General features: G+C 41.2%; 1 protein-coding gene across 1 annotated transcript in view; it reads right to left on the reverse strand.

The window, feature by feature from the left end:
- The window catches only part of LOC147733302 (receptor-type tyrosine-protein phosphatase eta-like), a 526,406-nt gene that overhangs the window by 497,929 nt on the left and 6,532 nt on the right, over positions 1-21,945 (reverse strand). The window contains exons 3-9 of the mRNA XM_086956289.1: positions 20,433-20,690; positions 18,733-18,999; positions 11,944-12,201; positions 10,266-10,532; positions 6,713-6,970; positions 5,093-5,359; positions 1,684-1,829 (exon numbers count right to left, since the gene is read on the reverse strand). Coding sequence (XP_086812415.1) covers positions 1,684-1,829; positions 5,093-5,359; positions 6,713-6,970; positions 10,266-10,532; positions 11,944-12,201; positions 18,733-18,999; positions 20,433-20,690 — 1,721 coding nt within the window. The remainder of the gene's footprint in view (positions 1-1,683; positions 1,830-5,092; positions 5,360-6,712; positions 6,971-10,265; positions 10,533-11,943; positions 12,202-18,732; positions 19,000-20,432; positions 20,691-21,945) is intronic.

The raw sequence follows: 21,945 nt of genomic DNA on the forward strand, positions 1-21,945 counted from the left end.
TAGGCACTGTTGTTTGTAATGATTCCACTTTCTTGTAAACTGCTGTATGTGATATTGTAAGTAAATTGTAAGTCACTCATATTTAAAGGCTGATCCCATGAAAGAGTGATGCTGTTTTGTTCCGCATTTATTGATGTCACCGAACCAGGCGGTGTGGGATCTGTTAACCAAGAAATTATTTGACAATTTCAGTTGTGCACACAGTCAAATATTATCTATTTTGTAAATACTACATTGAAAACATTCATAATAAATTAATTTGTCGATGTATATAAGTAGCAATCCATACATCTACATTTAAACCTCTCTTTCTAATGTCTATTTATCAAACCGACAATCATATTCAAATAATCTTGCAAATTACCTTCAGACATTAAATCATTCTACAAAACATCATCATTTATATTCATCTTCAGTTCACAAACTCATGTTATAAAAAAGCCAAATTTCATTGACAAAAGTTTCTATTTCATAGTTAGCATTATGTATGTAACATTTAAAACGGTACCTGAAGCTACTTTATGGGTCTACATCACACATGAAGGTAGAACACCCTGGCTAATGCTACTTGTCAGTATTTGCTAATTTTAAGGGGCTGTCCTATAAACAAATTCAGATAAAAGAACACAGGCCAGCACAGTGTTTTCATTTTCAGTATATAATATTGTCCTGTTACAGACTTAATGATGAGATTTTTTCAACTGACATCATTACATCACTCTCCTGAGATGAAGATAACGATTTTCACTGTAGTTCCCATGACAATTTGCAATTGAGAAACCAGAACCTTTTAAATGAAAGGAAATGTAATACTCATATTTAGAATCCTGAGTTTTATATCAATAGTATTGTTAATTAATTTTGAATATGCTTCATATTTTCTAGATCATCTATATTACTTACTGGCACTCAGTCAATTTTATTGTTGACTATATCAATTCTTGAATGATAGGCATATAGCAAAATTGGTAATAGGATAAAACTGCTTATTATTGCTCTTAGGGGAACTATGCTTGGTAGAATGCCCAACTAAAAAGAAGACATTAACAAAAAATCCATAGAATATAAATTACTCCTGTAGCACAAGAGATGCTTTGGAATCTCTTCCCAAGAAGGGTTCCCAGCGTGCTGTCTCTGCCCTGTCTATGAATTCCAGATTTTAGTCATGCTTTTAAAAGCTTCACTCCTCACTTTCAGGGTGGCTGTTTGGCCGTGTATAGTATAGATTGACATACACAGGTAGTTAAAAAGGACCAACACAGCTTTTTCTATAGGGCAGCTCCATAATTGTCATTGCAATGAAAAGTACACTTTTATAAACATTGTACAATATAGTGTTTAATATTTTTTTAGAAGTATAATTATTTGATTTAGGTTGGAGTAATGCCGCATCAGTAATGCCAAACATATAACTTTTTAGACAATGATTGTATCAAACATACAATTAATATTTAAACAATTTTTCTAAAGGATGAAGCCCGTACCCATCAGCAGGTTGATGCGGCTTCAGTTAGATAATTAGATTCACTGCTTTGCACAGTAAACCTAATAGAAGTATCAGCTGAACTTACATGTTGCCTCGGTAACTACTGATGATATCCCATTGAAAGGGCCACTGATTGTTGTAATTGTGACATTATATTCTCTGCCAGGGAGTAAGTCTGTAAAATTCAAAGACTGTACATATGAGACCGTTTTGTTCTGGGTGACAGCTCCTTGTAGGGAGACAGTATAGATCTCCACAAGACCAGATGGCGCGATCCAATTGACTTCAATGGAATTTGTTGATTTCCAGTTATTAAGAGTGATATTCTCCACTAGAGGAGGCTCTGCAAATAGACAAAACAACAGTCATTGGATCTCTAAGGTACTCAAGCATTTCAAAATAGATCATTGCAGAGTTCATTTTTTAAAATTGTTATTTATTTTATTTTCAACAGTATATTGGGATACGCATGCTATATTTAAGGTGCTTAATTTAGCAGACAGCAACATTGTATCAGCACTATACATCTCTGGAACACCCACGTTTACCCCCTGATTAAGGTCGAAGTTGATCTACGAACCATAACAATTGTAATTAGTATCGTATCGTATCGTATCGTATCGTGGTATATTTGTAGAGCGCAGACCTGTCACCCCAAGGGCATCCTGGCGCTTCGAACGATGAGCCAACAATTTCAGCGACTTAGCCTATCCTGGGGAAAAGGTGGGTTTTTAACACCTTCCTAAAGGCTGAGAGATCCTCAAGACTCCTTAGAGATATCGGCAGGGAGTTCCAGAGTTTGGCCGCCCATCCTCACTCTCTGAAAACGCGGTACTACAAGTAGCCTGGATGAAGAGGAGCGTAAGGCTCGGGGTGGAAGGTACCAGGCGAACATTTTCCGCAAGGGGACTGGGCCCAGGCCATGGATGGCCCTGAACACAATGCAAGCTGCTTTGTAGCAAACGCGTAGATGGACCGGCAGCCAGTGGAGTTCCTGTAGCGCTGCCGTGGATGAGCTGTGGTAGGGGCGGGAGAGGGCGAGTTTGGCAGCCATGTTTTGCACCCTTTGGAGCTTGCCCAGTAGTGTTATCGGGGCCTCCAGAAGTAGTGCGTTACAATAGTCGAGTCGACTTAAAATGGTACTCCGCACTACTTCGGGTCTGGCTTGCTCAGGGAGGAGGGGCAAAACTTTGCGCAGCATGCGGATCAGCATCTTGCACGTTGAGGTGGTCTTATTTACGTGCAGATCTAGCTGCAAGTTGGGCCCGAAAATGACACCCAAGTTGTGCGCCGATTGTGCAGCTGACACCGTCTCTGAAAATGAAAAAGGCCAGAAGTCGTCTGGGAGATCCCGGGGGACTCGGTCGTTGGAACAGTACAGGACCTCTGTCTTAGTCCCATTAAACTGCAGCGAGTTCAATCGGAGCCATTCCGCTGTAGCCTGCATGCACCGGTGGAAGGTTTCCAATGGGACTGCGTCCTGTCCCTCCAGTGAAAAGACCAGCTGGGTGTCGTCCGCATAGTTAAATGCGGAGATCCCAAATGATTTAATAAGCTGGACCAGAGGGCGGAGGTAAATATTAAAGAGTATGGGGCTGATGGCTGAGCCCTGGGGTACTCCTTGTCCTACTCTCCGCTCCTCTGAACTGAAGGGAGGGAGCGTTACCTGTTGCTGACGGTTGTCCAGATAAGAAATCAGCCAATCCCTGGCCTTATCTTTGACCCCGCACTCTTCCAGCCTCATGATCAAGGTAGGATGGCTGACCGTGTCAAACGCGGCCGACATGTCGAGCAGCACCAGAAAGGCTGCCCGACCACTGTCGACTCGCACCCGCAGATTGTCTAACACGGTCACTAGCGCGGATTCCGTCCCATGAGCTGGGCGAAAACCGAATTGCGTCTCATCCAACCAGGTGTTACCTTCTAAGAAGCCGGACAGAGTGCGGGTGACCAGTTTTTCCATGATTTTAACTGGAAAAGGAAGCAGGGAAATTGGCCGATAGTTGGAAAGACAAGCGGGGTCAAGCGTAGATTTTTTTAGGAGCGGAGATACCACTGCGTTCTTCCAGCAGTCCGGTACAGTCCCTGTTTCAAACGACTGGCAGCAGATGGAGTGCAAAGGCTGGAAAAGTTCCTCCTGAAACACCCTCCAGAATTTTGGAGGGAGAGGATCAAGAGGTGAGCCAAATGAGATCAGGCTGCCAAACTCCTCCAAGGAGGGGAGGGGAAAGCTGCTCAGCTGGGGTCGACTGGACTCTATCGCCCGAGCTCCGAGGCTGAGTGCATGGTCCTCTGGTCGGGGTCGACTGGAAGGCGTGGCCGGAGCTTCCAAACAGAGGTGAGAAACCCTCTGCAGGGGTCGACTGGCCAACGCCTCCGGAGCTCCCAAACCAGTGGTAGGATTGACTGGATCCTGCAAACCCTCCAGGATTTTTAGGAATAGCAGTAGCAACAAATATTTCTTCTTCCCAGCAGCATCCCTCTTTACATCAACCCCTCCCTCTAGATAGCATTTTGGGGCTGATTACAGTGTCAGGCAGATGCACCATAGTGGTCTAGAATTGCCAGCCCATAACTCACCGGTTCTGACTGTACAATTAGGTTGCGACTGCGTGGAAACATCCCTGTACTGTGTGGTTCCGCTAGTGGATTTTGCAGGGTGTTACCCACTCCACGCTCTGTGTACAGGGTGGAGTTCTGAAAATCTCAGCATAGTGTGGTGGAGTTTTTCCTCTTGCATAGCTCACAAAAGTTATGATGGCAAGCACAAGCGAGGAAAATTGTATGCTAGACCACCTCCAGTTGAGACTTTTCAGCGTGGGCTTTTGCTTCAGTTCACAACAGCTCACATTGAGAAACCTGCTGTGCGTGTTGAGCAAGCAGCAGCTTGAATAGAATACATCTAATCTAGTGACTGAAAGAAGCATCATCCTCTTGCACTGTGCGAGGTGCTGTTCACACTGTTTTGAAGGCACACGCAACCTTCCAGCTCTAGAAATCAGTGCACGCAACATTCCTCAATACACTCCACTGCTTGCAAAACTTAGTGGGGTGTAGCAGAGTTTTTTCAGCACTTCATATAGAGTTTGGCATTGCAGAACTCCGTGAAATCTACCCTGCCCCTGAAATTAAGCAGGATAAATTCCATTTTTGCCATAAACTGAATTATAACAAGCAATTGTGCATCAAAGATCCAAAAACGTAAAAAAGGCTAATCATATTAACTCTATTTGTAGATGGATACTTTCAACCATTGGTCCTGGGAAGGGACCCAAAATGAGTAAGAAATACTTGCAGCAAGGCTCTTGCGTTAACATACTGTGATATGCCCTGAAATTAATAACCTTTGCATACACACTTCTACACAGACACATAATATACATGGTACTTAAAAAGAAGCACTACACTCAAGCCACTTTCATTTTGTAGCTTCATTCTTTGTCATGAAAGTTGTTAGTTTAAAATGATGAATTGAAAAGTAATTCAGATTACTAAAGATAGGAATATTTTTTTCTGGGTTGGTGTTTCAGACTACTGTCAAATATTAAGGAGATTACCAGTGGTATTTAAATAACCTAATAGTCACAAAAGAAATGCTCTACTTACTTGTATATGAAGATGTGAGTAACGGGGTACTTGCATAATTGCGAGCGCTGATTGTTACTACACTTATTGTGTAGTTTGTTCCCGATACAAGGTTCACAATATTGGCATAGGCACTGTTGTTTGTAATGATTCCACTTTCTTGTAAACTGCTGTATGTGATATTGTAAGTAAATTGTAAGTCACTCATATTTAAAGGCTGATCCCATGAAAGAGTGATGCTGTTTTGTTCCGCATTTATTGATGTCACCGAACCAGGCGGTGTGGGATCTGTTAACCAAGAAATTATTTGACAATTTCAGTTGTGCACACAGTCAAATATTATCTATTTTGTAAATACTACATTGAAAACATTCATAATAAATTAATTTGTCGATGTATATAAATAGCAATCTATACATCTACATTTAAACCTCACTTTCTAATGTCTATTTATCAAACCGACAATCATATTCAAATAATCTTGCGAATTACCTTCAGACATTAAATCATTCTACAAAACATCATCATTTATATTCATCTTCAGTTCACAAACTCATGTTATAAAAAAGCCAAATTTCATTGACAAAAGTTTCTATTTCATAGTTAGCATTATGTATGTAACATTTAAAACGGTACCTGAAGCTACTTTATGGGTCTACATCATACATGAAGGTAGAACACCCTAGGCAATGCTACTTGTCAGTATTTGCTAATTTTAAGGGGCTGTCCTATAAACAAATTCAGATAAAAGAACACAGGCCAGCACAGTGTTTTCATTTTCAGTATATAATATTGTCCTGTTACAGACTTAATGATGAGATTTTTTCAACTGACATCATTACATCACTCTCCTGAGATGAAGATAACGATTTTCACTGTAGTTCCCATGACAATTTGCAATTGAGAAACCAGAACCTTTTAAATGAAAGGAAATGTAATACTTATATTTAGAATCCTGAGTTTTATATCAATAGTATTGTTAATTAATTTTGAATATGCTTCATATTTTCTAGATCATCTATATTACTTACTGGCACTCAGTCAATTTTATTGTTGACTATATCAATTCTTGAATGATAGGCATATAGCAAAATTGGTAATAGGATAAAACTGCTTATTATTGCTCTTAGGGGAACTATGCTTGGTAGAATGCCCAACTAAAAAGAAGACATTAAAAAAAATCCATAGAATATAAATGACTCCTGTAGCACAAGAGATGCTTTGGAATCTCTTCCCAAGAAGGGTTCCCAGCGTGCTGTCTCTGCCCTGTCTATGAATTTCAGATTTTAGTCATGCTTTTAAAAGCTTCACTCCTCACTTTCAGGGTGGCTGTATGGTCGGTTATAGTATAGATTGACATACACAGGTAGTTAAAAAGGACCAACACAGCTTTTTCTATAGGGCAGCTCCATAATTGTCATTGCAATTAAAAGTACACTTTTATAAACATTGTACAATATAGTGTTTAATATTTTTTTAGAAGTATAATTATTTGATTTAGGTCAAACATACAATTAATATTTAAACAAGTTTTCTCAGGGATGAAGCCCGTACCCATCAGCAGGTTGATGCGGCTTCAGTTAGATAATTAGATTCACTGCTTTGCACAGCAAACCTAATAGAAGTATCAGCTGAACTTACATGTTGCCTCGGTAACTACTGATGATATCCCATTGAAAGGGCCACTGATTGTTGTAATTGTGACATTATATTCTCTGCCAGGGAGTAAGTCTGTAAAATTAAAAGGCTGTACATATGAGACCGTTTTGTTCTGGGTGACAGCTCCTTGGAGGGAGACAGTATAGATCTCCACAAGACCAGATGGCGCGATCCAATTGACTTCAATGGAATTTGTTGATTTCCAGTTATTGAGAGTGATATTCTCCACTAGAGGAGGCTCTGCAAATAGACAAAACAACAGTCATTGGATCTCTAAGGTACTCAAGCATTTCAAAGTAGATCATTGCAGAGTTCATTTTTTAAAATTGGTATTTATTTTATTTTCAACAGTACATTGGGATACGCGTGCTATATTTAAGGTGCTTAATTTAGCAGACAACAACATTGTATCAGCACTATACATCTCTGGAACACCCACGTTTACCCCCTGATTAAGGTCGAAGTTGATCTACGAACCATAACAATTGTAATTAGTATCGTATCGTATCGTATCGTATCGTGGTATATTTGTAGAGCGCAGACCTGTCACCCCAAGGGCATCCTGGCGCTTCGAACGATGAGCCAACAATTTCAGCGACTTAGCCTATCCTGGGGAAAAGGTGGGTTTTTAACACCTTCCTAAAGGCTGAGAGATCCTCAAGACTCCTTAGAGATATCGGCAGGGAGTTCCAGAGTTTAGCCGCCGCTACTCTGAAAGATCGGCCGCCCATCCTCACTCTCTGAAAATGCGGTACTACAAGTAGCCTGGATGAAGAGGAGCTTAAGGCTCGGGGTGGAAGGTACCAGGCGAACATTTTCCGCAAGGGGACCGGGCCCAGGCCATGGATGGCCCTGAACACAATGCAAGCTGCTTTGTAGCAAACGCGTAGATGGACCGGCAGCCAGTGGAGTTCCTGTAGCGCTGCCGTGGATGAGCTGTGTTAGGGGCGGGAGAGGGCGAGTTTGGCAGCCATGTTTTGCACCCTTTGGAGCTTGCCCAGTAGTGTTATCGGGGCCTCCAGAAGTAGTACGTTACAATAGTCGAGTCGACTTAAAATGGTACTCCGCACTACTTCGGGTCTGGCTTGCTCAGGGAGGAGGGGCAAAACTTTGCGCAGCATGCGGATCAGCATCATGCACGTTGAGGTGGTCTTATTTACGTGCAGATCTAGCTGCAAGTTGGGCCCGAAAATGACACCCAAGTTGTGCGCCGATTGTGCAGCTGACACCGTCTCTGAAAATGACAAAGGCCAGAAGTCGTCTGGGAGATCCCGGGGGACTCGGTCGTTGGAACAGTACAGGACCTCTGTCTTAGTCCCATTAAACTGCAGCGACTTCAATCGGAGCCATTCCGCTGTAGCCTGCATGCACCGGTGGAAGGTTTCCAATGGGACTGCATCCTGTCCCTCCAGTGAAAAGACCAGCTGGGTGTCGTCCGCATAGTTAAATGCGGAGATCCCAAATGATTTAATAAGCTGGACCAGAGGGCGGAGGTAAATATTAAAGAGTATGGGGCTGATGGCTGAGCCCTGGGGTACTCGTTGTCCTACTCTCCGCTCCTCTGAACTGAAGGGAGGGAGCGATACCTGTTGCTGACGGTTGTCCAGATAAGAAATCAGCCAATCCCTGGCCTTATCTTTGACCCCGCACTCTTCCAGCCTCATGATCAAGGTAGGATGGCTGACCGTGTCAAACGCGGCCGACATGTCGAGCAGCACCAGAAAGGCTGCCCGACCACTGTCGACTCGCGCCCGCAGATTGTCTAACACGGTCACTAGCGCGGATTCCGTCCCATGAGCTGGGCGAAAACCGAATTGCGTCTCATCCAACCAGGTGTTACCTTCTAAGAAGCCGGACAGAGTGCGGGTGACCAGTTTTTCCATGATTTTAACTGGAAAAGGAAGCAGGGAAATTGGCCGATAGTTGGAAAGACAAGCGGGGTCAAGCGTAGATTTTTTTAGGAGCGGAGATACCACTGCCTTCTTCCAGCAGTCCGGTACAGTCCCTGTTTCAAACGACTGGCAGCAGATGGAGTGCAAAGGCTGGAAAAGTTCCTCCTGAAACACCCTCCAGAATTTTGGAGGGAGAGGATCAAGAGGTGAGCCAGATGAGATCGTGAGAGCCAGGCTGCCAAACTCCTCCAAGGAGGGGAGGGGAAAGCTGCTCAGCTGGGGTCGACTGGACTCTATCGCCGGAGCTCCCAGGCTGAGTGCATGGTCCTCTGGTCGGGGTCGACTGGAAGGCGTGGCCGGAGCTTCCAAACAGAGGTGAGAAACCCTCTGCAGGGGTCGACTGGCCATCGCCTCCGGAGCTCCCAAACCAGTGGTAGGATTGACTGGATCCTGCAAACCCTCCAGGATTTTTAGGAATAACAGTAGCAACAAATATTTCTTCTTCCCAGCAGCATCCCTCTTTACATCAACCCCTCCCTCTAGATAGCATTTTGGGGCTGATTACAGTGTCAGGCAGATGCACCATAGTGGTCTAGAATTGCCAGCCCATAACTCACCGGTTCTGACTGTACAATTAGGTTGCGACTGCGTGGAAACATCCCTGTACTGTGTGGTTCCGCTAGTGGATTTTGCAGGGTGTTACCCACTCCACGCTCTGTGTACAGGGTGGAGTTCTGAAAATCTCAGTATAGTGTGGTGGAGTTTTTCCTCTTGCATAGCTCACAAAAGTTATGATGGCAAGCACAAGCGAGGACAATTGTATGCTAGACCACCTCCAGTTGAGACTTTTCAGCGTGGGCTTTTGCTTCAGGTCACAACAGCTCACATTGAGAAACCTGCTGTGCGTGTTGAGCAAGCAGCAGCTTGAATAGAATACATCTAATCTAGTGACTGAAAGAAACATCATCCTCTTGCACTGTGCGAGGTGCTGTTCGCACTGTTTTGACGGCACACGCAACCTTCCAGCTCTAGAAATCAGTGCACGCAACATTCCTCAATACACTCCACTGCTTGCAAAACTTAGTGGGGTGTAGCAGAGTTTTTTCAGCACTTCATATAGAGTTTGGCATTGCAGAACTCCGTGAAATCTACTCTGCCCCTGAAATTAAGCAGGATAAATTCAATTTTTGCCATAAACTGAATTATAACAAGCAATTGTGCATCAAAGATCCAAAAACGTAAAAAAGGCTAATCATATTAACTCTATTTGTAGATGGATACTTTCAACCATTGGTCCTGGGAAGGGACCCAAAATGAGTAAGAAATACTTGCAGCAAGGCTCTTGCGTTAACATACTGTGATATGCCCTGAAATTAATAACCTTTGCATACACACTTCTACACAGACACATAATATACATGGTACTTAAAAAGAAGCACTACACTCAAGCCACTTTCATTTTGTAGCTTCATTCTTTGTCATGAAAGTTGTTAGTTTAAAATGATGAATTGAAAAGTAATTCAGATTACTAAAGATAGAAATATTTTTTTATGGGTTGGTGTTTCAGACTACTGTCAAATATTAAGGAGATTACCAGTGGTATTTAAATAACCTAATAGTCACAAAAGAAATGCTCTACTTACTTGTATATGAAGATGTGAGTAACGGGGTACTTGCATAATTGCGAGCGCTGATTGTTACTACACTTATTGTGTAGTTTGTTCCCGATACAAGGTTCACAATATTGGCATAGGCACTGTTGTTTGTAATGATTCCACTTTCTTGTAAACTGCTGTATGTGATATTGTAAGTAAATTGTAAGTCACTCATATTTAAAGGCTGATCCCATGAAAGAGTGATGATGTTTTGTTCCGCATTTATTGATGTCACCGAACCAGGCGGTGTGGGATCTGTTAACCAAGAAATTATTTGACAATTTCAGTTGTGCACACAGTCAAATATTATCTATTTTGTAAATACTACATTGAAAACATTCATAATAAATTAATTTGTCGATGTATATAAATAGCAAACTATACATCTACATTTAAACCTCTCTTTCTAATGTCTATTTATCAAACCGACAATCATATTCAAATAATCTTGCGAATTACCTTCAGACATTAAATGATTCTACAAAACATCATCATTTATATTCATCTTCAGTTCACAAACTCATGTTATAAAAAAGCCAAATTTCATTGACAAAAGTTTCTATTTCATAGTTAGCATTATGTATGTAACATTTAAAACGGTACCTGAAGCTACTTTATGGGTCTACATCATACATGAAGGTAGAACACCCTAGGCAATGCTACTTGTCAGTATTTGCTAATTTTAAGGGGCTGTCCTATAAACAAATTCAGATAAAAGAACACAGGCCAGCACAGTGTTTTCATTTTCAGTATATAATGTTGTCCTGTTACAGACTTAATGATGAGATTTTTTCAATTGACATCATTACATCACTCTCCTGAGATGAAGATAACGATTTTCACTGTAGTTCCCATGATAATTTGCAATTGAGAAACCAGAACCTTTTAAATGAAAGGAAATGTAATACTTATATTTAGAATCCTGAGTTTTATATCAATAGTATGGTTAATTAATTTTGAATATGCTTCATATTTTCTAGATCATCTATATTACTTACTGGCACTCAGTCAATTTTATTGTTGACTATATCAATTCTTGAATGATAGGCATATAGCAAAATTGGTAATAGGATAAAACTGCTTATTATTGCTCTTAGGGGAACTATGCTTGGTAGAATGCCCAACTAAAGTGAAGACATTAACAAAAAATCCATAGAATTTAAATGACTCCTGTAGCACAAGAGATGCTTTGGAATCTCTTCCCAAGAAGGGTTCCCAGCGTGCTGTCTCTGCCCTGTCTATGAATTCCAGATTTTAGTCATGCTTTTAAAAGCTTCACTCCTCATTTTCAGGGTGGCTGTATGGTCGGTTATAGTATAGATTGACATACACAGGTAGTTAAAAAGGACCAACACAGCTTTTTCTATAGGGCAGCTCCATAATTGTCATTGCAATGAAACGTACACTTTTATAAACATTGTACAATATAGTGTTTAATATTTTTTTAGAAGTATAATTATTTGATTTAGGTTGGACTAATGCCGCATCAGTAATGCCAAAAATATAACTTTTTAGACAATAATTGTATCAAACATACAATTAATATTTAAACAATTTTTCTAAAGGATGAAGCCCGTACCCATCAGCAGGTTGATGCGGCTTCAGTTAGATAATTAGATTCACTGCTTTGCACAGTAAACCTAATAGAAGTATCAGCTGAACTTACATGTTGCCTCGGTAACTACTGATGATATCCCATTGAAAGGGCCACTGATTGTTGTAATTGTGACATTATATTCTCTGCCAGGGAGTAAGTCTGTAAAATTAAAAAACTGTACATATGAGACCGTTTTGTTCTGGGTGACAGCTCCTTGTAGGGAGACAGTATAGATCTCCACAAGACCAGATGGCGCGATCCAATTGACTTCAATGGAATTTGTTGATTTCCAGTTATTAAGAGTGATATTCTCCACTAGAGGAGGCTCTGCAAATAGACAAAACAACAGTCATTGGATCTCTAAGGTACTCAAGCATTTCAAAGTAGATCATTGCAGAGTTCATTTTTTAAAATTGGTATTAATTTTATTTTCAACAGTATATTGGGATACGCGTGCTATATTTAAGGTGCTTAATTTAGCAGACAACAACATTGTATCAGCACTATACATCTCTGGAACACCCACGTTTACCCCCTGATTAAGGTCGAAGATGGTCTACGAACCATAACAATTGTAATTAGGAATAACAGTAGCAACAAATATTTCTTCTTCCCAGCAGCATCCCTCTTTACATCAACCCCTCCCTCTAGATAGCATTTTGGGGCTGATTACAGTGTCAGGCAGATGCACCATAGTGGTCTAGATTTGCCAGCCCATAACTCACCGGTTCTGACTGTACAATTAGGTTGCGACTGCGTGGAAACATCCCTGTACTGTGTGGTTCCGCTAGTGGATTTTGCAGGGTGTTACCCACTCCACGCTCTGTGTACAGGGTGGAGTTCTGAAAATCTCAGCATAGTGTGGTGGAGTTTTTCCTCTTGCATAGCTCACAAAAGTTATGATGGCAAGCACAAGCGAGGAAAATTGTATGCTAGACCACCTCCAGTTGAGACTTTTCAGCGTGGGCTTTTGCTTCAGGTCACAACAGCTCACATTGAGAAACCTGCTGTGCGTGTTGAGCAAGCAGCAGCTTGAATAGAATACATCTAATCTAGTGACTGAAAGAAGCATCATCCTCTTGCACTGTGCGAGGTGCTGTTCGCACTGTTTTGACGGCACACGCAACCTTCCAGCTCTAGAAATCAGTGCACGCAACATTCCTCAATACACTCCACTGCTTGCAAAACTTAGTGGGGTGTGGCAGAGTTTTTTCAGCACTTCATATAGAGTTTGGCATTGCAGAACTCCGTGAAATCTACCCTGCCCCTGAAATTAAGCAGGATAAATTCCATTTTTGCCATAAACTGAATTATAACAAGCAATTGTGCATCAAAGATCCAATAACGGGGGGAGGAGCCTAGCCGGCGACCAAGATGGCCGCCTGAACCCTCGGCTCCGCTGGTCCGTTTCCTTCTTGTCCGAGCCGCTAACAATCCTGGAATTTACGGTGCACCCTTTCGGCGGCTTCGGACTTGGGAGGCGACGCTGCGCCCGACGGTGTGCTCCCCGTCGCTCTTCGCTCGGCAGAAGCGACGGAACGTCCCAGTTTGCTTCCCGGCGTACCCTGATGGCGTCCAGGTCTTTGTCTCCGTGGAAGGCTGGCCCCGGCGGAGTGGAGCAGTGGCCGTAGACGGCGGATCGGAGTAGACTGGCTGCGAATGGTTGCAACAACAAGTCATCCGCAACACTGTTGCATCCGCTTTCCTCTACACGCTGCACTGGGATCGCGGCAACCAGCGATACATTGTATTCCTCCCTTGGATTCATTGTTAGCCTTCGCCTTCCGACGACTTCCCCGGGGGCCATCTTGAGCCGGGCGCTCCTGAGCTTGCTGTTGCAGACACGGCCGGATCCTGACGATATTACTGTCTTCTGCCCTTATACTACAGCCGGGAAATCGCCATTATGGAGAATGCAGCCCTTGCCCCTGTGATCCGGGTGTGCAAGTTGAGACGCCGCAGGTATTCCGTGCAGCTGGAAAGTGGTGCTGGCAGGGGGGCCCAAGTACTGACTCACGATCGTGAGCCCCACGGTCATGATACTAAGCCGTCCCTTTCTCCTGACCTGCCCCTGAGCCTAGGGGACATTCACGACGCCCTGATCGCCTTGCGGGCAGATGTGCGGTCCACAGCTCGGGACCTGGGAGGTCGACTGGACGCCGGTGGGCTCGCCCTGCCCCCCGTTGATCGAGCCTGCGTCCACCTGCGGGGCGCTTCGCCACACCCTGTGCTCGGCCGTGGTGAACCGACTGGGCGGCTATGCACGGGAGTGCTAGTAGACCTGGACCTAGTGGCCGCCTCGACTTTGCCGGAGTTAAGTGTGGGCAGTGTGGGAGCTCCTGAATTACCGCGCCGACTTGAGAAATGCAGCTGGGAGCCATGTCCTGGACTTTCCGTGGGTGCCGCTGGCGGCTCTGACTACTGTGGTGAACCCATGTCGCCACCGTCTAGCTGGATTGTCGTGGGAGACTCGCTGCGCTGCGCTGCTTCTCTCTATACAGTTTAGGACTCCACGGCACTGGCCTGGTCGGACGCTGGGGGCAGACACCTTCGATCATTGCCGTGTGGACTAGCTGCCTTTGGTGAACTGCTGTCTTGCTATGGACCATCCGCCAACGATTGTGGACCACACTACGACGTCCGAGATGGACTTTGGTGATCGTTCCTTTACTCAGCTGTGGTCCCTTTGTTTGTTCCCACCTTCTACGAGGTCTGTTGTGCAGCTGGATTGTACCGTTGCACCGCACCGTAGGGGACAGGGTTGAGGCTGCACCCTTTTGGATCAGGACTGTCTCTCTTCTGCTGCTGGGACGCTGATGGACTGCCGGGGATTTGAATATTGGTATTGTACTGGTCTTGGCAGCAGCTTGAATAGAATACATCTAATCTAGTGACTGAAAGAAGCATCATCCTCTTGCCCTATACGAGGTGCTGTTCGCACTGTTTTGACGGCACACGCAACCTTCCAGCTCTAGAAATCAGTGCACGCAACATTCCTCAATACAATCCACTGCTTGCAAAACTTAGTGGGGTGTGGCAGAGTTTTTTCAGCACTTCATATAGAGTTTGGCATTGCAGAACTCCGTGAAATCTACCCTTCCCCTGAAATTAAGCAGGATAAATTAAATTTTTGCCATAAACAGAATTATAACAAGCAATTGTGCATCAAAGATCCAATAACGTTAAAAAGGCTAATCATAATAACTCTATTTGTAGATGGATACTTTCAACCATTGGTCCTGGGAAGGGACCCAAAAGGAGTAAGAAATACTTGCAGGAAGGCTCTTGCGTTAACATACTGTGATATGCCCTGAAATTAATAACCTTTGCATACACACTTCTACACAGACACATAATATACATGGTACTTAAAAAGAAGAACTACACTCAAGCCACTTTCATTTTGTAGCTTCATTCTTTGTCATGAAAGTGGTTAGTTTAAAATGATGAATTGAAAAGTAATACAGATTACTATAGATAGAAATTATTTTTTGTGGGTTGGTGTTTCAGACTACTGTCAAATATTAAGGAGATTACCAGTGGTATTTCAATAACCTAATAGTCACAAAAGAAATGCTCTACTTACTTGTATATGAAGATGTGAGTAATGGGGTACTTGCATAATTGTGAGCGCTGATTGTTACTACACTTATAGTGTAGTTTGTTCCCGATACAAGGTTCTCAATATTGGCATAGGCACTGTTTTTTGTAACGCTTCTGTTTCCTTGTAAACTGCTGTACGTGATATTGTAAGTAAATTGTAAGCCACTCATATTTAAAGGCTGATCCCATGAAAGAGTGATGCTGTTTTGTTCCGCATTTATTGATGTCACCGAACCAGGCGGTGTAGGATCTGTTAACCAAGAAATTATTTGAAAATTTCAGTTGTGCACACAGTCAAATATTATCTATTTTGTAAATACTACATTGAAAACATTCATAATAAATTAATTTGTCGATGTATATAAGTAGCAATCTATACATCTACATTTAAACCTCTCTTTCTAATGTCTATTTATCAAACCGACAATCATATTCAAATAATCTTGCGAATTACCTTCAGACATTACATTATTCTACAAAACATCATTATTTATAATCATCTTCAGTTCACAAACTCATGTTATAAAAAAGCCAAATTTCATTGACAAAAGTTTCTCTTTCATAGTTAACATTATGTATGTAACATTTAAAACGGTACCTGAAGCTACTTTATGGGTCTAAATCACACATGAAGGTAGAACACCCTTGGCAATGCTACTTGTCAGTATTTGCTAATTTTAAGGGGCTGTCCTATAAACAAATTCAGATAAAAGAACACAGGCCAGAACAGTGTTTTCATTTTCAGTATATAATATTGTCGTGTTACAGACCTAATGATGAGATTTTGCCAACTGACATCATTACATCACTTTCCTGACATGAAGATAACGATTTTCACTGTAGTTCCCATGACAATTTGCATTTGAGAAACCAGAGCCTTTTAAATGAAAGGAGATGTAATACTTATATTTAGACCCTGAGTTTTTATATCAATAGTATTGTTAATTAATTTTGAATATGCTTCATATTTTCTAGATCATCTATATTACTTACTGCCACTCAGTCAATTTTATTGTTGACTATATCAATTCTTGAGTGATAGGCATATAGCAAAATTGGTAATAGGATAAAACTGCTTATTATTGCTCTTAGGGGAACTATGCTTGGTAGAATGCCCAACGAAAAAGAAGACATTAACAAAAAATCCATAGAATATAAATGACTCCTGTAGCACAAGAGATGCTTTGGAATCTCTTCACAAGAAGGGTTCCCAGCGTGCTGTCTCTGCCCTGTCTATGAATTCCAGCTTTTAGTCATGCTTTTAAAAGCTTCACTCCTCACTTTCAGGGTGGCTGTATGGTCGGTTATAGTATAGATTGATATACACGGGTAGTTAAAAAGGACCAACACAGCTTTTTCTATAGGTCAGCTCCATAATTGTCATTGCAATGAAAAGTAAACTTTTATAAACATTGTACAATATAGTGTTTAATATTGTTTTAGAAGTATAATTATTTGATTTAGGTTGGAGTAATGCCGCAACAGTAATGCCAAAAATATAACTTGTTAGACAATATTTGTATCAAACATACAATTAATATTTAAACCTAATAGAAGTATCAGCCGAACTTACATGTTGCCTCGGAAACTACTGATGATATCCCATTGAAAGGGCCACTGATTGTTGTAATTGTGACATTATATTCTCTGCCAGGGAGTAAGTCTGTAAAATTAAAAGGCTGTGCATATGAGACCGTTTTGTTCTGGGTGACAGCTCCTTGGAGGGAGACAGTATAGATCTCCACAAGACCAGATGGCGCGATCCAATTGACTTCAATGGAATTTGTTGATTTCCAGTTATTAAGAGTGATATTCTCCACTAGAGGAGGCTCTGCAAATAGACAAAACAACAGTCATTGGATCTCTAAGGTACTCAAGCATCTCAAAGTAGATCATTGCAGAGTTCATTTATTTAAATTGTTATTTATTTTATTTTCAACAGTATATTGGGATACGCATGCTATATTTAAGGTGCTTAATTTAGCAGACAACAACATTGTATCAGCACTATACATCTCTGGAACACCCACGTTTACCCCCTGATTAAGGTCGAAGTTGGTCTACGAACCATAACAATTGTAATTAGGAATAACAGTAGCAACAAATATTTCTTCCTCCGATCAGCATCCCTCTTTACATCACCCTCTCCCTCTAGATAGCATTTTGGGGCTTATTACAGTGTCAGGCAGATGCACTATAGTGGTCTAGAACTGCCAGCCCATAACTCACCGGTTCTGACTGTACAATTATGTTGCGACTGCGTGGAAACATTCCTGTACTGTGTGGTTCCGCTAGTGGATTTTGCTGGGTGTTACCCACTCCACGCTCTGTGTACAGGGGAGAGTTCTGAAAATCTCAGCATAGTGTGGTGGAGTTTTTACTCTTGCATGGCACATAAAAGTTATGATGGCAAGCGCGAGCGAGGAAAATCGTATGCTAGACCACCTCCAGTTGAGACTTTTCAGCATGGGCTTTTGCTTCAGGTCACAACAGCTCACATTGAGAAACCTGTTGCGCGTGTTGAGCAAGCAGCAGCTTGAATAGAATACATCTATTCTAGTGACAGAAAGAAGCATCATCCTCTTGCACTGTGTGAGGTGCTTTTCGCACTGTTTTGACGGCACACTCAAACTTCCAGCTCTAGAAATCAGTGCATGCAACATTCCTCAATAGACTCCACTGCTTGCAGAACTTAGTGGGGTGTGGCAGAGTTTTTTCAGCACTTCATATAGAGTTTGGCATTGCAGAACTCTGTGTAATCTACCCTGCCCCTGAAATTAAGCATGATAATTTCCATTTTTGCCATAAACTGAATTATAACAAGCAAGCGTGCATCAAAGGTCCAATAACGTAAAAAAGGCTAATCATATTAACTCTATTTGTAGATGGATACTTTCAACCATTGGTCCTGGGAAGGGACCCAAATTGAGTAAGAAATACTTGCAGCAAGTCTCTTGCGTTAACATGCTGTGATATGCCCTGAAATCAATAACCTTGGCATACACACTTCTACACAGACACATAATATACATGGTAATTAAAAAGAAGCACTACACTCATGCCACTTTCATTTTGAAGCTTCATTCTTTGTCATGAAAGTGGTTGGTTTAAAATGATGAATCGAAAAGTAATACAGATTATTAAAGATAGAAATTATATATTCTGGGTTGGTGTTTCAGACTACAGTCAAATATTAAGGAGATTACCAGTGGTATTTCCATAGCAAACTTATCACAAAAGATATGCTCTACTTACTTGTATATGAAGATGTGATTAACGGGGTACTTGCATAATTGTGAACGCTGATTGTTACTACACTTATTGAGTAGTTTGTTCCCGATACAAGGTTCTCAATATTGGCATAGGCACTGTTGTTTGTAATGGTTCCGTTTCCTTGTGAACTGCTGTACGTGATATTGTAAGTAAATTGTAAGCCACTCATATTTAAAGGCTGATCCCATGAAAGAGTGATGTTGTTTTGTTCCGCATTTATTAATGTCACCGAACCAGGTGGTGTAGGATCTGTTAACCATGAAATTATTTGACAATTTCAGTTGTGCACAAAGTCAAATATTATTTATTCTGTAAATACTACATTGAAAACATTCATAATACATTAATTTGTCGATGTATATAAGTAGCAATCTATACATCTACATTTAAACCTCTCTTTCTAATGTCTATTTATCAAGCCGACAATCATAATAAAATATTCTTGAGAATTACCTTCAGACATTAAATTATTCTACAAAACATCATCATTTATAATCATCTTCAGTACACAAACTAAAGTTATAAAAAAGCCAAATTTCATTGACAAAAGTTTTTCTTTCATATTTAGCATTATGTATGTAACATTTGAAATGGTACCTGAAGCTACTTTATGGGTCTAAATCACACATGAAGGTCGAACACTCTAGGCAATGCTACTTGGCAGTATTTGCTCAGTTTAAGGGGCTGTCCTATAAACAAGTTCACATAAAAGAACACAGGCCAGCACAGTGTTTTCATTTTCAGTATATGATATTGTCCTGTTACAGACTAAATGATGAGGTTTTGCCATTGACATCATTACATCACTTTCCTGACGCGAAGATAATGATTTACACTGTAGTTCCCATGACAATTCTCAATTGAGAAACCAGAGGCTTTTAAATGAAAGGAGATGTAATACTTGTATTTAGAATTCTGAGTTTTACATCAATATTATAGTTAATTATTTTTGAATATGCTTCATATTTTCTAGATCATCTATATTACTTACTGCCACTCAGTCAATTTTATTGTTGACTATATAAATTCTTGAATGATAGGCATATAGCAAAATTGGTCATAGGATAAAACTGCTTATTATTGTTCTTAGGAGACCTATACTTTGTAGAATGCCCAAATAAAAAGAAGACAATAACTAAAAATCTATAGCATATAAATGACTCCTGTAGCACAAGAGATGCTCTGGAATCTGTTCCCAAGAAGGGTTCCCAGTGTGCTTTCTCTGCCCTGTCTATGAATTCCAGATTTTAGTCATGCTTTTAAAAGCTCCATTCCTCACTTTCAGGGTGGCTGTTTGGCCGTGTATAGTATAGATTGACATACACTGGTAGTTAAAAAGGACCAACACAGCTTTTTCTATAGGGCAGCTCCATAATTGTCATTGCAATGAAAAGTATGCTTTTATAAACATTGTACAATATAGTGAATAATATTTTTTAGAAGTATGATTAAATGTATAGATTAATTTATAATTATTTGATTAAGATTGGAGTAATGCTGCAACAGTAATGCCAAAAATATAACTTTTTAGACAATAATTGTATCAAACATACAATTAATATTGAAACAAATTTTCTAAAGGATAAAGCCCATACCCATCATCAGGTTCATGCGGCTTCAGTTAGATAATTAGATTCAGTGCTTTGCACAGTAAACCTAATAGAAGTATCAGCTGAACTTACATGTAGCCTCGGAAACTACTGATGATATCCCATTGAAAGGGCCACTGATTGTTGTAATTGTGACATTATATTCTCTGCCAGGGAGTAAGTCTGTAAAATTAAAAGGCTGTACATATGAGACCGTTTTGTTCTGGGTGACAGCTCCTTGGAGGGAGACAGTATAGAACTCCACAAGACCAGATGGCGCGATCCAATTGACTTGAATGGAATTTGTTGATTTCCAGTTATTAAGAGTGATATTCTTCACTTGAGGAGGCTCTGCAAATAGACAAAACAACAGTCATTGGATCTCTAAGGTACTCAAGCATCTCAAGGTAGATCATTGCAGAGTTCATTTTTTAAAAATGTTATTTATTTTATTTTCAACAGCATATTGGGATACGCATGCTATGTTTAATTAGCTTAATTCAGCAGACAACAACATTGTATCAGCACTATACATCTCTGGAACACCCACCTTTTCCCCCTGATTAAGGTGGAAGTTGGTCGATGAACCATAAATATTGCAATTAGGAATAACAGTAGCAAAACTATTTCTTCTTCCCAGCCTCTTTACGTCACCCCCTCCCAATAGATAGCATTTTGGGGCTGATTACGATGTTGGCCAGATGCACCATAGTGGTCTAGAACTGGCAGCCCATTACTCACCAGTTGTGACTGTACAATTAGGTTGCGACAGCGTGGAAACATCCCTGTACTGTGTGGCTCCGCTAGTGGATTTTCAGGGTGTTGCCACCTCCACGCTCTGTGTACAGTGCAGAGTTATGAGAATCTCAGCATAGTGTGGTGGAGTTTTTCCTCTTGCATTGCTCACAAAAGTTATGATGGCAAGCGCAAGTGAGGAAAATCATACGCTAGACCACCTCCAGTTGAGATTTTTCAGCGTTTGCTATTGCTTCAGGTCACAACAGCTCACATTGAGAAACCTGCTGCTCGTGTTGATCAAGCAGCAGCTTGAACAGAACATCTAATCTAGTGACAGAAAAAAGCATCATCCTCTTGCACTGTGCCAGGTTCTGTTTGCACTGTTTTAACGGCACACACAACCTCCCAGCTCTAGAAATCAGTGCACACAACATTCCTCAATACCCTCCACTTCTTGCAGATCTCTGTGGAGTGTGGCAGAGTTATTTCAGCACTTCACATAGAGTTTGGCACTGCGGAACTCCATGAAATCTACCCTGGCCCAGAAATTAATCAGGATGATTTCGATTTTTGCCATGAACTGAATTATAACAAGCAAGTGTGCATCAAAGATCCAATGAAGTAAAAAAGACTAATCATATTAACCCTATTTGTAGAAGGATATTTTCAACCATTGTTCTTGGGAAGGGACCCAAAATGAATAAGAAATACTTGCAGCAAGGCTCTTGCGTTAACTTACTGTGATATGCCCTGAAATTAATAACCTTGGCATACACACTTCTACACAGACACATAATATACATGGTACTTAAAAAGAAGCACTACACTCATGCCACTTATATTTTGAAGATTCATTCTTTGTCATGAA

This window comes from Lissotriton vulgaris, chromosome 2_1, assembly GCF_964263255.1.
Source record: "Lissotriton vulgaris chromosome 2_1, aLisVul1.2, whole genome shotgun sequence".
Taxonomy (NCBI): Eukaryota; Metazoa; Chordata; class Amphibia; order Caudata; family Salamandridae; genus Lissotriton; species Lissotriton vulgaris.